Genomic DNA, 19,556 nt, shown 5'->3' with positions numbered 1-19,556 from the left:
TAGAGTATCCCATGGTTCCAGCCATACAGGGCCTACCCAAAATTCATAAGAACAGTTTAAATCCACCACTATGACCTATAGTCTCAGGAAAGGGGTGGCGCACTGAACCCTTTTCAGTGTATGTAGAAAGAATTCTTTGACCAGTTCTAGAAGAGAATGCAACTGTTCTCAAGGACACTAAACAATTTTTGATAGACTTCTACAGTTTTACAAATAAGTCAGTGATTCATCCCAATACATTATTTGTTACACTGGATGTACAATCCTTGTTCACTGTCATTCTGAATGAACAAGGTATGACATCAGTCAAGGAATATTTAAATAAGCATAGTGACCTTGATAGTAATAACATTGATTTAATTTGTCTCTTCCTTGAAGTAATTTTGTAGAATAATATTTTTGTATTTGAAGAAAAATTTTATATACAACGACATGGCGTGGCTATGGGCACTTCATGTGCCAATAGCTACGCCAACATGGTTTTAGCCTTATGGGAAGAGGAATGTTTATTTGTAACTGAACTGTTCAAGAAATATGTATTATTTTATCGACGTTTTGTCGATGATGTTTTTTTTTTAATTTGTAATGGAAAGGTTGAAGAATTAGAATTATTTGTAAATATAATGAATAATATGACAGATTACTTAAAATTTACTATGAAGTGCTCTGATAGTAAAATAGAATACCCGGATGTGTATGTAGAGAAAGTTATGAACAATTATATTAACACTGGAGTCTTTAGAAAAATAAGTTATAGGAACACCCTGCTACACAGAAGCAGTATGCATCCTGATTATGTTTTTAAAAATATAATTAGAGGGCAAGGAATGAGGATTTCCAGATTGAGTGCAACGGATGTGGGATACCAAGAAGAGTTAATAAGTTTTAAGAACAGACTACTTAATAGAGGATATAATGAAACAGAAATAAAAAGAGGATTGTCAGATTTAAATGCATTAAGAGAAGACAGAGCAGCTCCCTATTTCTCTAGTAAAGCAAACCCAATTAGTAAAACAAGGAATGATTCCACATACATCAAGATTCCTATGTTCTACACTAATGACAATGGGGAAATAGTTGCCATAATAAATAATCATTGGAAAATACTTACCACCAGCAATGATTTTAAGAACATTGTAGGAGAGAGACCAGCTTTTAGGTTTAAAAATAAACCCAACTTAAAGAGGTTATTATGCCAGTCTATATATAAAGACACTCACATAAGGGAAATAGGAACAATGTCCTGTGGGAAATGTAACTTTTGTGGGTTTATAAACATTACAGCTAATTTTATTCACCCAGACACTGGTAGAGAATATAGATTCAAAGTCAGTGCTAACTGTGAAACTTCACATATAGTTTATCTAGCAGTGTGTAGTACATGTGCAGCATTTTATGTTGGAAAAACCAACAGGACCTTTAGAACTAGAATTAGAGAACATCTATATGCAATAAGAATTAAACATATCAACAATGCCTTAGCCAAACGTAATTAATCAGGGTGATTCTCATACTTTTAGTTTTATGGCCATAAACATAGTTACACCCATAATTAGACAAGGAGATATTAGAAATAGCATGGAAAAGAAAGAGATAAATTGGATTTTAAGGTTAAGAGCAGACAGAGGCAAAGGACTAAATGAAAGAGCCTCCCTTCAACCCATTTTGAAATCACGTAGACTATAGTTTCTCTCTGAATGGAGTAGATTATTCACTTCATATTCTTCTTTCCCACTATCTTAATGCAAGTAGGTAACTCCTACATATATATCCCATACCTTATTTTATATTCATAGATTTCATATAAGCCCCGTATGCACATTCTGTTTGTTAAATCCAACTTGTTTTATATGATGAAAATATTTGCAACAGCAAAGTTTTAAAGGAGTAGATTTTTATCTATATTCTGTATAAATTTCACAACAGTTTGCTAATTGATTATCACTCAATTAATTAATTATGTTATTAGCCTTGAAATACTTTATAAGGACTGAGTTTTATGATAGGTGTGTCTTGGTCTGATGAAGCGACTGTGAAAGCGCTTACCATGTACACCAATAAAGTTTGGATTTATTTTAATAGTGGAAGCTTGTATTTCAACAGTGGAAGCTCGTATATTGTTGCTGCATGGTTGCCTCTGCCATATCTCTACTATTTATTACATCTTTCAAATCACCAAACTTAAACATTTTAGCTTTATTTCTCAGGTCAGTAATATAAGCTGCAAAAGTTTCTCCTTGCTTTTGATCTCTTGTGTAAAACAAATGCCTCTCTAATGTAACATTGGTCTGGGGGTTGCACATTTCTCTAAATTTGCACTTCAAACATCCGGGGTCTTCCCTTGATTCAGCCTACAAAATAATATGAACATTTTCCCCTTCACTTTCTTATACTGCTGGTCCATATACAAATGAATGCTCTCTCTCTGTAGCCTCTGACCCTGCTAGATTTAGCAAAATGAATGCCCTGGTGCATGCATCTTTATCAGAATAAGCTGCTTGTATGAATATATTGTACTCTTGCTCAAATATTCTCCAATTCTCTGCAACATTCTGATCAAATGCAAGTGGCAGTGCTTTACGAAAACCTTCTACCATATTAATACATCTCAGTGAAGACTTTTGCCAGTATGCATGAACATATACACATACACATGTGCCTGAAATTTATGCAAGTACTTGTAATTATGCTCAATAACACAACAAGCCTCTGTATAACCAAACTTTACAAAATATGTTTCCCTGGCCCTGTAATACTCTTAAAATCACCTCTTATTATTGTAAGAAACAATTTCAAAATAACTGCACTATGCGAATGAAGTGGGTGGAAGAAGCTCAGAGTAAAAAACCTTCTGAAGTAATTGCACTTTGCGAATAAACAGTACACAGCACACTGAAATTTCCCAAAATGGCGGTATTTTGCTAAACAACTCTGCATAGTACAAGAAACACTTTGTAATGGCAGCACTCTGCAAATAGACACACCCAGCACAAGAAACTTTTCAAAATGGCTGTATTTGACTGCACTTTATGAAACAGTGGCACTTTGCATACAACAAACTCTTTGGAATAAATACAGAGTAATAGACACACTGTAAGCACTTTTGCACACTTTGAGATACTTTGAATAATCCTAGTTATACTATTCAGAGCTCAAGTAAATGCGAAGTAGTTGCTTATGCCAAAACACAGTAATTCACCAAAAAGCATGCAGTCACCTTGCTTTATTTATACTCAGTGTCCCCTTTTTGCACTTTGTTATATTTGTTTTGCTCAATTAATCTCTTCCCATGCCCATTATAGTCTTTTGTGCTCATTTTAACTCTAAACATGCTCATTTTGCAATTCTGAGATAATTCTGAACTCATTATGTGCTTTTCTGATACTCTTGTTATAAAATATCTTAATTTCAAGCATTTTGTTTAATTAATAAACTTTTTCTCGTTTGCTTAATAAATGTTTTTGTGGTATTCTTTTGCTTAGTAATGCGTTTTGTGCCCTTGAAATGCTCTGTTTTATCTTTTTTATAAAATAAATCATTTGTGCAAGTTTTCATTATCTTTAGTTCAATTCTGGCCCTGTTTTGCATTCAGTTCAATTAATTTGCCTTCACTTTTAACTCTGCACCGCGTGACTCTGAAAAGCAGTCTCTGAAATTTTGGTTCTGACACAGTGTTGCTTCTCTAGTCATGATAAAGTAGATAAAACATTTTGGATTCTGTTCAAGTAGCTTTATTATATACAAACATAAACATATATACAAACTATTTGTCTGTCAAAACAGCAAAATCCCGAAGACACAGAACAGCGATTTTTTTTCCCAGGGAAAAAAATCACTGAGCCATTTTTGTGACTTTGTCCTTCCTGCACTATGGCGTAATCTTGGAATTGGTATATATATATATATATATATATATATATATATATATATATATATATATATATATATATATATATATATATATAATTTTTTTATTATTATTTATTTATTTATTTTGCAGACCAGCAATTTTTTTCCCTGTTCTGTTTATTCAGAATTCTGTGTTTTCATTTTTTTTTGGTCGATTATACAATGTTTACTATTTTAAGCATTCACTGTTATAATATAGACCCTATACACACACACACACACACACACACACACACACACACACACACACACACAGAGATGCACAGTCATTGTTTAAATTCTTTACAAATGGATGCTATTCATCAGAGAGGAGGCAGAATATATTTCATTTATTACAAAGGAAATTCTGGAAGACAGCATCTCTAAATTTGCTTCCAATAAATATAAAATTAGAAAGTACAACATTAAGAGCTTTTTTTTCACCCTTACTAATTTTACTAACAATGTTGTTTAATGTTTTTACTTTGCAAAGGTTATTCATGCAGATATATTTTCCTGTTTATAAACAAAAAGATTAAAAAGTATGGAATAATCCTGTTAGCATGCAATAAGGCATGGGAGAGTGTGTGGTTGTTTGTGTGTGGAAAAGATATTATCACATGCTCAGCAGTGCTGAGTCACAGGCCCAAAGGGTGAGTGTCTTACAACCCCTATATATGTGTTATAATATCTGAACCATAGCATCCCATATGCATTATTGCAGTTATAAAATGGGCATAGGTATTCTTCTGCAGTTTGAATTTTACTTTTAGCAGTTCATGTATGATAATTGTATATTTTGTAGTGTATTTTGATGTAAGTAATACAGTGGTAGGTCATTAGTATGCAAAAACATGCATGCTGATTGGTCAGCCCAACCATCATGCCAATTGTAAAATTGAGCATATACCAATAGAAAAAAGTATGTCCACTGAAGTCCGACTGGGCTTTCTTTTATTAATTTATGTTATGTAACTCAATGCCCAATAGCATAAATACTGTTATCCTAGCAGCTTTCTTAGTTTGTACGAGCAACATTTACAAGAAGGAAGTTTGTCATCCTTATTTAAGGCGTTGCAGTTTTCTTGAGCTAAGAGGTTGAGAGGTACATACACAGGACAAAGAAAATACAAGGAAAATCAAGTATGTTATGCAAAACTAAAGAAATGTACCTGATTTTCCTTACATTTCTGCCCTGTCTCTCTCACACCTCTAAAATGTCCAGATTTAAACATTTTTTTTAAGAAAAAAAAGAAGCAATGGAGATTTACCTTTCTCCATTGCTTGTTTTCCAAAGCACTGATGTACTGTGTAAGCATGGGAAAGTAAGTCCCATATGCATGCACAATACATCAACAAAGTGGAAGAAAGTGGAAGAACACCATGGCGCCATTATACAAGACATTCTTTAACAAAAGTAAGTAATTTCTTTCTTAAATAATGTCATTGTATAACATCAATAACCGACTTATGGTGTGGGTATATTGAAGATTTACCCACGGTTGCCTTTGTTTAATCACTCAGAATTCACCCTCGTGATCAAACCAAACCAACCGAAATCTTCAATATACCAAACCCACATGTCAGTTACTGCTAAAATAGTCCCCTTGCCATTTAACTGATAGCTGTGCATTGTGATAACTTTTTAATTAATTGATGACTGGGATAGTCCACTGGCCCTGAAAGAGCCTGTTTTTAGTGGAGGCCTGGGGAAAAAAGCTCCACAGAATATAGACAATTTTACAAAAGTTGTACAAAAGTTATAAAGTAGCAGAACACTGGGAGCATACAAAGATAATATGCAGTTAGTTAAAGAAAAAGATATGAAATTTCTAAATTCTAGGTAATGATTTATGAAAATGAGATTCATATAGTCTAAACATTATTTACAAAGTATAGGCACATGTATATACACAATATGTACAGATAAAAACAAGTTTTTTGTTGTCCATCCAATTAATTGGATGGAAGTTTGTTCTAGAATTTTCAGGATAGTGAACTCAGGGACTTTTCTATCAGACTATGTGCCTTTGCCAAGTCCTATTTATTAACAAATGGTAAACTTATACATTGCCTCATTTGAGCTCTGACAGATGAATGAGTCTGGGTAGGGAGACTATTTGTCAGTAGTACAGTACTTCATAAATATGTATACTGCTTTGAAGGTAACACAGCCTTGGAAAATCTTCATAAAAGTAATAATTTTGATGCCAACTCTAAGACCTGAAAGACACATACATAAGGCAGTAATGCTTCCTCCATTATTTTTAAGTTGATTTAGGTTATATGCTTGCTGTATCCTAACAAGAAGTTGTAGTAGTCAAAACCACCTAAGAACGGAAAATGAATGCTAACAGTAATGCTCTCCCACCCCATTGTTTTGCTTAAGTTGGTTTAACTGATGCTATACTTGGTATTCTTATTTAGTTGGGTTTCTGTGGTAATGTTTGTGTGTTCTACTTCTATTTTAATATGCATTTGTATTCATCTGGTGTTTTGGATACTGATTCTTCAAATTTACCTTTTAGTTTAAACAATGACTGGCAGATTCCATCTACTGCGTGTCTGTATGTGCAGGTATGAGCATGTGAGGTGGGTGTGTGTATGTAATTTGACTCCTAGATTAGAGTGGATGCATTCTGATGCTATTATAGCCATGTTTTGTTCATGTTATTCACTTCCTGTCTCTTCCCATATTGCTTCATTTTATGTTTGTGGAGTTAATGTTTTCACTTTTTTATCCATATTGGGTGTATTTTGCTGTTCCTGATCAGGTAACATTTTAAATTTGAGTTTTTTAGTGTTTTATTACTGTAAGTGATGTTTAATGTCACAATATTGATTCATGTTTTGTTGTATTTATTTTTATTGTTATTTTGCATCCAGACTTCGTAATGTATCTGTGTTGGACATGCATATTTCTGCTGTTTGGTGTTTTTTATTATTATTATTGATTTAATGTTTTTTATTGAAGTATTTCTGTCTTTGGCATTTTTCCCTGGTAAATTACTTTTCAGGATAGTGGCAGTTTGCTGAATTTGATCTGTAGGCATAGTCAAGATCTTTAAGTGAATATTAAGTTTAGGTGGCTTGCAATAACTTTTTTCCATGCATGTAGCAGATCTAATTGGGAGGTAGCTAGCAATTTGCTTGTTCAAATTTCCTTGCCCTTGTTATACATTTATTAAATTGATTGAGAGAAGTGTAAGAACAATTTTTTGTTGGGTTGTCACAAAAATGCTAGAAGACTTCAGCCTCATAGTTGACAGACAATGTAGAAGGGGCCAGATATATCCTGTGTAACTGTGATGCAGGCTTTTATGGGATTAATCATTAATTTTAGTAATATACAGAGACTTATGCAATATGTCTTGATTTTAGTAAAGTATTTGACATGGAACAGCTTGATGTTTTGATTAATAAAATAAGGTAATCCAAAAGAAGTAAGTACGTAGTAGATGAGATTCAAAATTGTGTAAGTGATAGAATATGGTGCGTTAAGTTCTTGAATGCAGCAGATGAATAAGAACCATGATCGTGAGAATGCTTCAGTGTTTGGGACCACACCTCTTTTCATTTTATACTGGTGGCATTTATGTCCACCAAGATACCATAATAATTAAACAAGTAGATGATATATTAATGTGCAGGGTGATTGAAGTAAGTAGATAGGGCCTCAAGAGTACATTTTTAATAATGACCATGTTAAAATTAATCAACAAGAGGGACTTAACTATCATATAACATAATAAAAATCACTCACCTCACTAACATATCCCTTGCCTGCTCCATTTTCCTAGTCTGCCCCTCACTGGTTAAGTCAGATCAACAATTTGTTACCTTTTCTTTCAGAACCTTCATTCCTCCAGTATCCTACACCATCCTGTGTGTAGACTTCAGACAGGTGAATTTAATTCACTTTTCTAATAAAACCTCTAAATGTACCCACAACATTTCGACAGCTGATCCTGAGCATGCAACCAGCTACACTAAGGATTGTTATGCCCAGTTAGACAAATGCATCACTCCAGCAATCCCTACTAGAACCGAATACATTGGAAAATTCAAAAATAAACCACTCTGGTGGTCAATCAACATAAACTTTATAATACAAAGAAGAAACTCCTTAAAACAACAAGTAGGACCAGATTTCCACAGTATGAAAATAAAATAAAAACCTTACCAATAAACTGAAGGCAACTATAAGGCTAGAAAAGTAATAAATGATTTGCAACAGTGGTCTGACCTTTTCCTCAATGGGCTGCCCCTCTCAAACCCAAATGACATTGGAAATATACAGGCAGACAAGTTCTGCTGCAAATTTCTCCCTATAAACGCCCATTTCAGCTCAAATTATCACTCCCCACCATCAGAAAAGAAAATACCCTAAAGAAATTTCCAATGACCTAAAACTCTCCCTCTGTTGTTCTTGGTAATATACTGGGTTGTCTAATAAACAGAGTCAAACATGCACTTGCAGACCCCCCTCTCCCCAAAACTGTTTAACTCAGTCATAGCTACTGGTTATGTTCTCACATCTTGGTACACTGCTGTAGTGTTGCCCCTCCTGAAGGGTGAACACACCACTGACCCTAGAAGCTACAGGCCAATCTACCTTATGAGTCTGATCTGTATGTATTGTATTATTACTGATATCATTAATCATGAGAGCAAAATTCTCATTGGACTTGACTCATAACAGTTTGGCTTCATAAACATGCTAAATCTTACTGAGATGGTCACTGAAGTGGTGGATAGTGGTCATACTATTCATGCTACTTCTTATTCTATGGGCAAGGTGTTCTACTTCATAAGACATAATGAAATTGTGAATCAGCTTTCATCCCTAAGTATTGATCCCAATGTGATAAGATTAATAGCCAACACACTTAAGGATATGAACAGAGAACTAGTGACCAGTGGTATCTTCCAGGGATCTCACAGGGATCTGTGTAGTTATTTCTCTGATCTCAGCACTGATAACAAAGATCTCTGTTGACCACATCTGCTGTAGACTGCAAACTGGGCATAATAATTAAGATGCCTGAAAATGCATATACCCATAAAACTAAGTTAATACAAGTAACACATGGCTCATAAAAGAAGAGTTGAAACTAAATTTCAAGAAATGTCGCATTAGCCCTTTTGAGAAACAGCAAATCACTGCAGCCTACAGCAATAACAAAACTATATTATAAAGTAAAATAATGGTTAGAGATCTGGGTACCTGGGTAAATAGTTCCCTCTCTTTGTAGCTACTATAGGCTGGAAATAATGTTATGGTTTACAACTAATTGCCAGAGCATCTCTTCAAATCCAAGATAGTGATTGTTAGGCAATATTCACCCCTAGTTAGATCCATTATAGAATATAACACACTTTTTATGTAAGTCATTAGATATATTAAAAAGCTTAAAAAGATGCATAGATTCCTAACCAAAAGGATCTCTGCTGTCAAGAATCATTGCTACCAGGAGAGACTGAAAGATGTGTCCCTATGATCTGTGTGTTATAGACTCTTGGGTGGTATTCATACTTTGCTTACTGTACCCTAAGTGATTCTGTTATCCTTACCCTTCTTTTTCTCAGTAAGTAGAATAGTGCAGCCATTACTAAAGCCAAAAATCTAAACCTTCATCAAGAAATAAATAAAACATGATGGAGGGATAGTTTCACAATCAAGCATCTCCCCATGCTCTGTAATTGACTTCCTCTGCAAGTCTAGTAAACTGAGTCTTTGTCTTTCATTAAATGTAACTTGAATTATTAGATGTGTATCCATAACTTTGCACAGGGATTTATAGGCCTCACCCTCCTTGAGAGACATGATAAGGCCTGATGGTAGCCATTCGGCTAGGCATATATGACCTCTAGACTAATTGTCTTGTATACTGTATGATACAAGGATCCTATAATACACTTGTCCTTGAGGGAGAAGGGCAATATATTGGATTTAGATGATGAGGAGAAAATTGTTTAAATTTGGGTAAATTTGATTATGTGAAATGATACATTTATTCATATTTAGAATTTCCTGATTTTTGGGGAGAGTCAGGAATGTTTTAGTATCCATTGTGGTTTGATGTTCTATTCAGTGTAAAATTTGTACTCAAGCTTAAAATTTACAGATGTGTTTACTTGTATTATGCAGGGTCAAACCACATACCAACATTTTTAAATTGCAAGACAACTTCTGTATCAGTACTTAAAGATGAGAGGATTAATGGAGTAGAATTTAGGAAAGGAAGTTTCTTCTTGATTGTTAGGATTAAGGATTTAATCTTTTTAAAGTTAATGGTTAATTTTAAGTTTTTAAACCACTTTGTGAGAGATCCCATTTCTAAGGTAGAAAATGAGATAATCTGAGGTAAGAACATATTTCTGGAGAAATGATACAATAGAGATATGATTGATGAAGACAGAGGATAACAACAGGTCAAGGATTGATCTTTGTTGGACACCCACTGGTAGCATAGCTTGTGAAGCGAGTATGGAATGAAAATGAATGTGCATGCTTATGTCCATACAAATAGTTGCTGAATGATAAATGGCAGTTACCTTTTATGCTGCTTAATGGTAGTTTTTGAAGGTATGACTTTGTATTAAAGGTTTTGCTAAGGTCTCTGAAAATGTCTGTTGTCATTTTTCCAGCCTTCTTATTTATAGTAAATATTGTCACATTGAATGCTAGGGGGTAGTGGTACAACTGTGTCAATATTAGTAACTATGTTGGTTGAGGAAGAGTCAGTTGTTAAGTAGATGCTTAATTTTTGCCAAAGAAATGGCTCTCTCCAGTGGCCTGGATGAAGACAACTTGTAAAACCAGATGAGTCTTTAAGGGACTGTAATATTAAATCAAAAGATAGTGGTGGCTGACTTAAAAAATGGAGATGATCCAGTTAGAAATTATGATGTGTTTAATGCATTTTAGTGCAAGGCATATGGAGGCATTACAAACTTTAGCCTGGAAAGTAAACCATTAGAACCTAGTCTACCATCTGGTTTTAATGCTCAAAGTCACTTATCTTTAGTGAAGATTCATCCTGGGAAGAGTTGGAAGGAGGGAATTCTTAGGGAGGAAGGCTGGCTTTGATTGAAGTTTGTAGTTTGGGTCAGTGCTGCCACTAATACTCCATTGCTGGTGCAGAGTGTGGCTATTAAGACAGCAGAGCTATCAGTCTTGGTATGATAGTCACTGAGTGGATTTGGTTTTCTATTGTTGTTGTGACTTAGCCTAGGTAATAAATTATAGTTCATGTCACTGTCTGTTGTTATTTTTCATGTATCAGAATGCATTTTTATTGTAGAATTTTATTTTCTAATTACTTTTTTCTGGAATTTCTGATATAAGAGTATTGTTCTCATATTTTCTGGTGCTTAGTAAGTTAAGTAACATAACAAGCTTTGTACCTTTTTTTAGATCTAATCAAAATTCAGGGGTAATCCAAGTTCAGTGGAATAATTTAACTCTTCTTAGAGGAGAAATATTTTTGCATGAGAGGGATTACTAAATTTAGAAAACTGTAAAGATTATAATGAGAATAATTTTTAAAGAGGCAAGTAAAGAGTTATGAGATTTGTAATCCAACATGTCTAGAAGGTCTATTGATAACATTATAGAACTGAACATGAAAAAGGTAAATCTGGTAAGATAAAGTAAACACAGTTTTGATATAATGTAGTATGGGTGAGTGAGAGGCCATTCTTGTGACAAGACTGATATATTATTTTGAGCATAGTTAATGATTAGAAACTTTCCTTCCCTGAACTCATTGATGCTAACAACAAGTAAGTAATCAAAGTAATTTGTTTAACTTAATGTTTATAATGCTCAGGAGAGAAAATGAGGTGACTTTTTAATACATTAGTGAAATCAAAACTGAAGCATGGTACTTCCACATATGAAATTTGACTGAGTAAATTAATTAAACACATAGAAAATCTTACAAGAGAATACCATCCTTAAGATGTCTGTCATATAATAGGTAGAAAAACAAGGTCAATAATTACTACCCAGGTAATGGAATACAGGGCTTTAATAATACAGACATGATGAAAATGTATATTGTGAATGTTTATTTTTAGTATCTAGTGCAAGAGTATCAGTTCTATAGATGCTACCGTGAAGTACTACAGTTTTAAGACAATGGGTTAAAGCTTGTGTAGTCTATGATTTGAATAATGTCAACTATATTATTCAAAGCAGGATAGATTCATTTATGGGAAGTCAGCCGCAAGTGTATATTGTTAGGAGGCAGGTAAATAATAAATATAAATAAAAAAAATAACACAATATTCATAGATTAAATAGAATGCATGCATGAATGAAGTGAATGAGTATATGTACAAAACAATGTTTTGCACTTCACTATATAGAAGTCTCTATAGCATGAATCTATAGTAGATTAAATGCAGAAAAATGGGCTATCCATATGTTTTGTGATCAGACTGTTTTGTAAGGGAAGCTAGTCTTAAAGAGTCTATTTTAGACTCCATATGTAAGTATCTAATATTGATTCTGCACCATGTTACCACATTGCAGAATGGTGTCTGATAAATACAGCACATTGTGAATACAGTTCGATTTGCATGATATACTCATTTCTGTCTGTGCTCATACATACATATATATATTTTTTGATACAAGAAATTATCTCCCTTTCAGCCATGATTTCATTGGTGAGTTCACAACAAGTTACAGGGAACTTTCAAGAGGGCAGTCCCAGTTTAATGTGTATGAGGTGAGTGTGCTTTAAGTTTTAACAATTAAGTACTGTATGCTTAAAAGAAAAATGCAATCTGTTTTAGATGCTCATAAAACTAATTACACATACTGCAAAAGTGAGTTCAGTGGCAAAGCCAGTCACAACTGCTTAGTTTGACAAAAGAGTGATAGTTCTCTACATTTCAAATGAGTCAGTATATTTATGAGATGAAATGCTGTGCATGTTCATATTTTCTTGTGTGGTGAGTTTTACAGCACTTTTTAGTTATAGTTCAAGTGTAAACATGTTTGCCCATGTAAAATAAAATATATTGTCTTGACTTTCCAGCTGTTTTGTTCATAAAAAACATCAAATTATAAAAATATTATTTCAAGCAATTGACATTAGTGTATGGTAGAAAGTATGTTATGAAAGCAAAGCAGAATCAAGATTTTTATTTGCCACTCTATATGAAGGATAATAAAACTGTTCTGGACAAAATCTATATCCCACTTTGCAGATTTTATGAAACTATGCTACCATCTTTAACTAAGTGTTGTAATCATGATATAATACCTAAAAATTGCTGTCTTACCCTAGAAGCATACTTATAAATAGATCCATCCTTGACTCATATGTTTCCAAAGTCTGGAAAAAGGCCTACATCCACCCTCTCCACAAAGGAGATAATAATGCTGACTTTACTAACTTAACCCATTGTAATTCTTTCTCCTATCTCAAAAATCTTAGAAAAATGTGTCAACACTCAACTTCTCTCCTACATTCTAGACAACCAATTACTATCAGCTTCATAACACGCCTCCAGACCTGGACATAGTACCACTACTGCCCTTCTCCACTTTACGGATGCATTAAACAGAGTCCGTGATGCCAGTAAAATTATCTCCACCAACTTCCTTGACCTTTACAAGGCTTTTGACACTGCTTTCCATCCCTTACTCATCACCTAACTCTAACATTGGGGTTTCCCCCACCTCTTTAAGCCGGTTCTTCAGTTACTTAAATGAAATACAACAGGTTGTTTGATGGCAAAATTCCATCTCTCCCTTCTTCAACACCCCCACTGGTGTTCCCCAATGAGCCATAATTAGACCAATCCTATTCAGCATATTCATAAACAATTTCCAATCTTATATACACAACACCATCCAGCGTGTCAGCCGACAGCTGCGAAGAAACTGAAGAAGTGGTGTTTGTGACCATGAAAACCCTAACCATATTTACTATATTTTAATCATTAAACCTGTTTTTGGACATTTTATCAGGAGTCTGATTCTTTGCAGCTGTTGGTTGACACGCTGGATGGTGTTGTGTATATAACTCTGTTCCTTTGTTGGTCCAGCGTCTCATTTACACGAGCAGCCATTTGGATATTGTGTGTTTGAATTTCCACTCTTTGCTATCTCATGGATCTGTCATCTATTGTCTGCTCTGCCAACTCTATCTCAGACTTACATCAACTAACTCAAAATGCCTTCTCCTCCAGTGAATCCTGGATGCACAACACCCATCTAGCCCTGAATCCTAATAAAACAAAAGTCATACTTTTCACCCTAGGAAAACAACCCTTTTAGTAGAATGAAAATTTGTTTCAACACATTAAAACTCTTGGAAGTTATCATGGTAGCTAAGTAAGGGGGAAAGGGGAAAAATAGTTGAGTTGAGCATGGACACAGCCATTGTGTTTTGAGATGTTCTTTAATGTGTTTTGAAAATAGTTATTTCTTGTGGGAGTTGATTCAGATTTTACCAATGGAGTTTGAGAGTAATGCATCCCCAGCTTATTATGTGATTTTAGTAGAGATACTAGGAGTTTATTAGCAGAGCACGGAGTGTGGCTAGGTTATAATAAGGTATGATCAGTTTGTAAGGGCTAGGGTGGGGTAGTAAAGGGGTCTTATGGATGGAAGTAGTTCACCATCAAAATTAGTTCACCATCTTTTCTCATAATAAATCATTAACTGAAATCCTCAGCCACACAAAACTCCTCAGAGTCACTATCGATGAGCACATGAAATTCGATCTGCAGATACAACAAAACATCCACAAACACATATTAAACTAGGAACACTCTATAGACATAATCACTTCCTAAACCCATCCACAAGAATATCCCTAGCCACTACATACCTAGTACCCTCTCTCATCTATGGTGCCCCTCTACTCATTAAGATCCAAAGCTCCTATAAGTCCAAACTTGAGACATGCTGAGATAAAATCACCAAATTCGCTACCAACTCCAAACACACCACCCATCACTGCACTGCTCTCAAAACTCTAAAATGGTTAGAACTACCAATCTATTTCTCCTACTTGCAAATAACCACTGCTCACAAAATACTCTTCATACCCCAAGACTGCCCTGCCCTGAGCTCAACATTCAACTACTATCTCCCAAACAGGCCCCTTAGATCAGGGGACCAGTACCTCCTGCAGGTTCTCAAACCTAATCTCCCACCAGGCCAGCTTCTCTACTCCTTCTCTATAGCCAAGAATGGTCTACCCCTTTCTATTAGAACAATCCAAACTCCCACCCATTTCAAGGTATCCCTTCATAACCACCTTTCCAAAAACTGGAAGTGCACTTGTACCATGCCCCCCCCCCCAAATAACACCCTACTTCTTCTCTACACTGCTTTTCGTTTTCTTTTCTCAGTGTGATAGCCCCATTACTTACATATAATATAGACATTCATAAGCTCTGGTGACCCACATTTATTTTGATTGCTTCAAACTGTACTCTTGCTTAGAATATAACATTGTGCATAACCTTTATCTACACTTTGTAAATTCTTTCAAAATTGTATGTACATTTTGTAATCTCTTTTAAATTCAATGTTGTTGTTTTATTTCAAACTGTTAATTTTCTTTTATTGTAGAGTTTTTCTCCCCGGACCTCCACTGAAAATGGGCTCTGTGGGCCCAGTGGACTTTCCTGGTAAACAAATGCAAATAAATAAAAATAGATAAAATGTGTTGCCTTTGTGGAGATTGCTTCCCCAGTGGTAAATTTATGCATAATGCATGAGAAAAACATAGGTTGATAATACAGCACCATGAATGCCTGAGAATACATTTCCATAAACACACCCAAATAAGCTTTTTTCCAGGGGAGCTAGTCCTCTTTCTTATCCCAATAGGGGTAACCACTCACATCTGTTAATGTCATATGTATTAACTCCATGGTCATATAACAGTGAGTAAGGGTCCACCTTACTATTTAAATGTACAGTTGTCTCATGTAAACAGTGATCTTACACAGTGCAGGCACTCATACTTTGATCTTAACCAGTTATGTTAAAATAGTTGCAACCCAACCAGTTAATGATCACAAACATAGAAACCATATCTGCTTACCTACCATGTACCTTTCTGGCAACCTGGGACCAGTGGAATCACAAGATGTTACATAAGGCATCATCATGAGATGCATATTCTGATAGTGTCATCAGATGCAGTGCTGCCATCCTGCACTTCTGTTTTTCTACCGGTTGTAAACTGTGGAGTCTGAGCACCAATGTGGCAACTGTTGGGAGCAGTCATTCATGAGATGGCTAGTGGACAGTCATTGATGAGATGGTTAACGGGGCAGTCAATGATGAGATGTTTAGAGGGGCAGTCACTGATGAGATGGTTAGTGGGGCAGTCACTGATGAGATGGTTAGTGGGGCAGTCATTGATGAGATGTTTAGAGGGGCAGTCACTGATGAGATGGCTAGTGGGCAGTCATTGATGAGATGCTTAAAGGGGCAGTCAATGATGAGATGTTTAGAGGGGCATTCACTGATGAGATGGTTAGTGGGGCAGTCAGTGATGAGATAGAGGGGCAGTCATTGATCAGATAGACAGGCAGTCATTGATGAGATGATTAGTGGGCAGTCACTGATGAGATGGTTAGAGGGGCAGTCACTGATGAGATAATTAGAGAGGCAGTCACTGATGAGATAGAGGGGCAGTCATTGATCAGATAGACAGGCAGTCATTGATGAGATGATTAGTGGGCAGTCACTGATGAGATGGTTAGAGGGGCAGTCACTGATGAGATGGTTAGAGGGGCAATCACTGATGAGATAGTTAGAGGGGCAGTCATTGATGAGATAGAGGGGCAGTCATTGATGAGATGCCTAGTGGACAGTCACTGATGAGATAATTAGAGAGGCAGTCACTGATGAGATGGTTTGGGGGCAGTCATTGATAGGTGGTTAGAGGGGCAGTCATTGATATGATGGATAGACAGTCATTGAAGAGATGGTTAGTGGGACAGTCATTGATGAGGTGGTTAGAGGGCAGTCATTGATATAGTTAGAGGGACAGACATTAATGAGATGGTTAGAGGGCAGTCATTGATATAGTTAGAGGGGCAGTCATTGATGAGATGGTTAGAGGGCAGTCATTGATATAGTTACAGGGACAGCCATTGATGAGATGGTTAGAGGGCAGTCATTGATATAGTTCGAGGGACAGCCATTGATGAGATGGTTAGAGGGCAGTCATTGATATAGTTAGAGGGACAGACATTGATGAGATGGTTAGAGGGCAGTCACTTATATAGTTAGAGGGGCAGACATTGATGAGATGATTAGAGGTTAGTCTTTGATGGGCTAGTAGGAAGACATCTGCCATGACTAAAGGTGTAGATGTTGGACTAGTTGGTTGATTATTATCTGTCTAATTAAACTCTAGTGGAAGAAGTAGCAGGTGGCTACACTTCTTGGGAAATTATTTTGATCATTTTCAAGTTGGGTGATGACTTATGAAAAGACATTTAGTAGTAATTTGCTTAGGCAGGGTATTACTGGAATTACCATTCACTGACATTCAATGTAAGAGTATTTACAGCCTGATCACATGTAAACTGTCTTAAGTATTATGATAAGACTTACCCTAGTGTGGTATGACAGCTGTGGGGAGAGAACTCTATTCAGATAGTACTAGGGTGGCCGGCAAGGTTCTGGACTCCAGGAATGACATGCGATGCGTGAGTGTTGATGGTATTCTGGATGGAGGGATATAACTGCCATCAGCAGGCTCTGTCCTACATGTCCTCTAAAAATAGCTTTTATAAGTCACACACCATCATTGCTGCAAATACATAAGAGTATTTTGCATAATGTCGCAGTAATTTTGGTGTCTATATTGTGATGAAGAAGGATAAAGACCTGAATATAGTCCAGGTGATCTGAGTTCAAATAGTGGCTTGGCTGTATGTCAGTGCTGACAGGGAGGGTGGAAGTAATGCATGGTCCACTGCTGATGTCCAGTCCATACTCCATCCACATGGTCTTGCTGCTTGCATGCAGGGGATGGGACATAGGAGAAAACAGCCCTTTGTAGCAGTATAACACTACCACAGGTACTGTGATCACTTCATTGACTCCAAACATGGGTTGGAGTTAGTCTGAGTGCAGCAATGGTGCTGTTCAGTAGATTGGTGAATGAGGAGAAGCCTTGGGAACAGTTGATGGTCAGCTACAGTGAGCCCAAAGAGAAATGCAAAAAAGTCATTTTGAGGACAGTCTGTGGAATCTGCCTCATAGGGGAGATGGAATTATCTCTTTTGCCTGTTGTGCTGGATATAAGCCTGGAAAAAGAGTGGCTTTACCAGAGCTAAAATGTAATGTGTCCTACTATTACTTAAGTCTAGAGACTAGTCTGTGGTTTTCTGTTCATTCTGTTCTTTTTAATAACCAGAAACAGTGCACTGTATGTATAAATTAGTTAATTATTGAATCATGCTGTTGTAGTTTCACTGCAAGAAGCATCAGTAGTTTCACTGCATAAGTTTGAGTGAAAATACTGTTTTACTAGCAGTCACCATACAAATTGGATCCTTGGAAAAAATGTTCATTTAGGAGAATGAAGGAATTGTTTTTTTTTTCCTCCAGTGGTTCTCTCATCTCTCAATCTCGCTTGCTCAGTTATTTCATTCTCTGATTGCTTCACTACAACCATCATCTCCAATTTACTTCTTAACTTCTTTCAAGCCGTCTCCTGCTCTAACCCTTCTTGGACATGTTTCCTAATTTTCTGCGTGTATGACCTTCAGCTGTGAATTTTTGGGTTTAGAAATGGGAATGAGGTGAGCAGTAGCAGCCTGGTCTCATCATCCTTATGGCTAACACATCATGAGCACCTTGTAAGGTAGTGTTGTGTGCCGGCAATGTGATCAGCACATCCTTCGCATGGAAGCCTAGTTCATCATGATAATTTCCACTCTGTTGTTAAGCTCTACTTTGCTAAATCTCCTGACCCTCTTTATTAGAGATGTATGCAGAGCTGAATCTCATACTATCTCCACAGAAAGGGAACAATTCATTGGTAGTTGCAGCCTTTTCTTTCCTGCTGAGCCTACGGGCTACCTAGGCACATTGCAGAACCCAATCAGTAGTGCAAATGATTACTTTGTTTTTTTACTGCTGTGACAACAAAATAGATTTTTTGTTATTACTGTTTAGCTTGATTTGCTGTGGCTGCATATAATGCAAGTTCCAAAGCAGAATCATTCGACAGATGCATCTGTTACAGATGTGTAGAAGAGTAGATGAAGCCACTGTGATAGATAAAAGTCACAAAAATGGTACCATATGCACAATTCAGTAAGCAGTAAACCTTTCTTTGAAATGTTTTTTATCTATGCATATTCAGAAAGAAGTGTAAAATATCCCAAGTATTTGCAAATTTTAGATGAGAAGAAAATTAGCACACTATTGTATTTGAAAATGTGTGCTTTTAATAGTGCACTCATGCAATTACTGTAGACGTTTTATTTAACATTTGTTAACTGGGAAAGTCTGACTTGGAATGAAACCAATTTTCAGTGGAAGCCCGGGGAGAAATGCTCTTGACGCATGTCTTTGTAGCATGGAAGGAAACCGGAGCAAACCCACACAAACACAGGGAGGACATGCAGACTCCATACAGAAGGCACCCCAGCTGAGAATT

At 36.0% G+C, this 19,556-nt stretch overlaps 1 protein-coding gene across 1 annotated transcript in view; it reads left to right on the top strand.

Moving 5' to 3' along the window:
* Positions 1-19,556, top strand: part of LOC122815689 (copine-8) — a 3,116,673-nt gene that overhangs the window by 2,041,729 nt on the left and 1,055,388 nt on the right. Inside the window, exon 11 of the mRNA XM_044088391.1 lies at positions 12,554-12,629. Coding sequence (XP_043944326.1) covers positions 12,554-12,629 — 76 coding nt within the window. The remainder of the gene's footprint in view (positions 1-12,553; positions 12,630-19,556) is intronic.

This window comes from Protopterus annectens, chromosome 11.part0 (genome assembly GCF_019279795.1).
Source record: "Protopterus annectens isolate FY-2018-M chromosome 11.part0, PAN1.0, whole genome shotgun sequence".
Lineage (NCBI taxonomy): Eukaryota > Metazoa > Chordata > Ceratodontiformes > Protopteridae > Protopterus > Protopterus annectens.
This window is presented reverse-complemented; position numbering and strand designations above follow the sequence as displayed.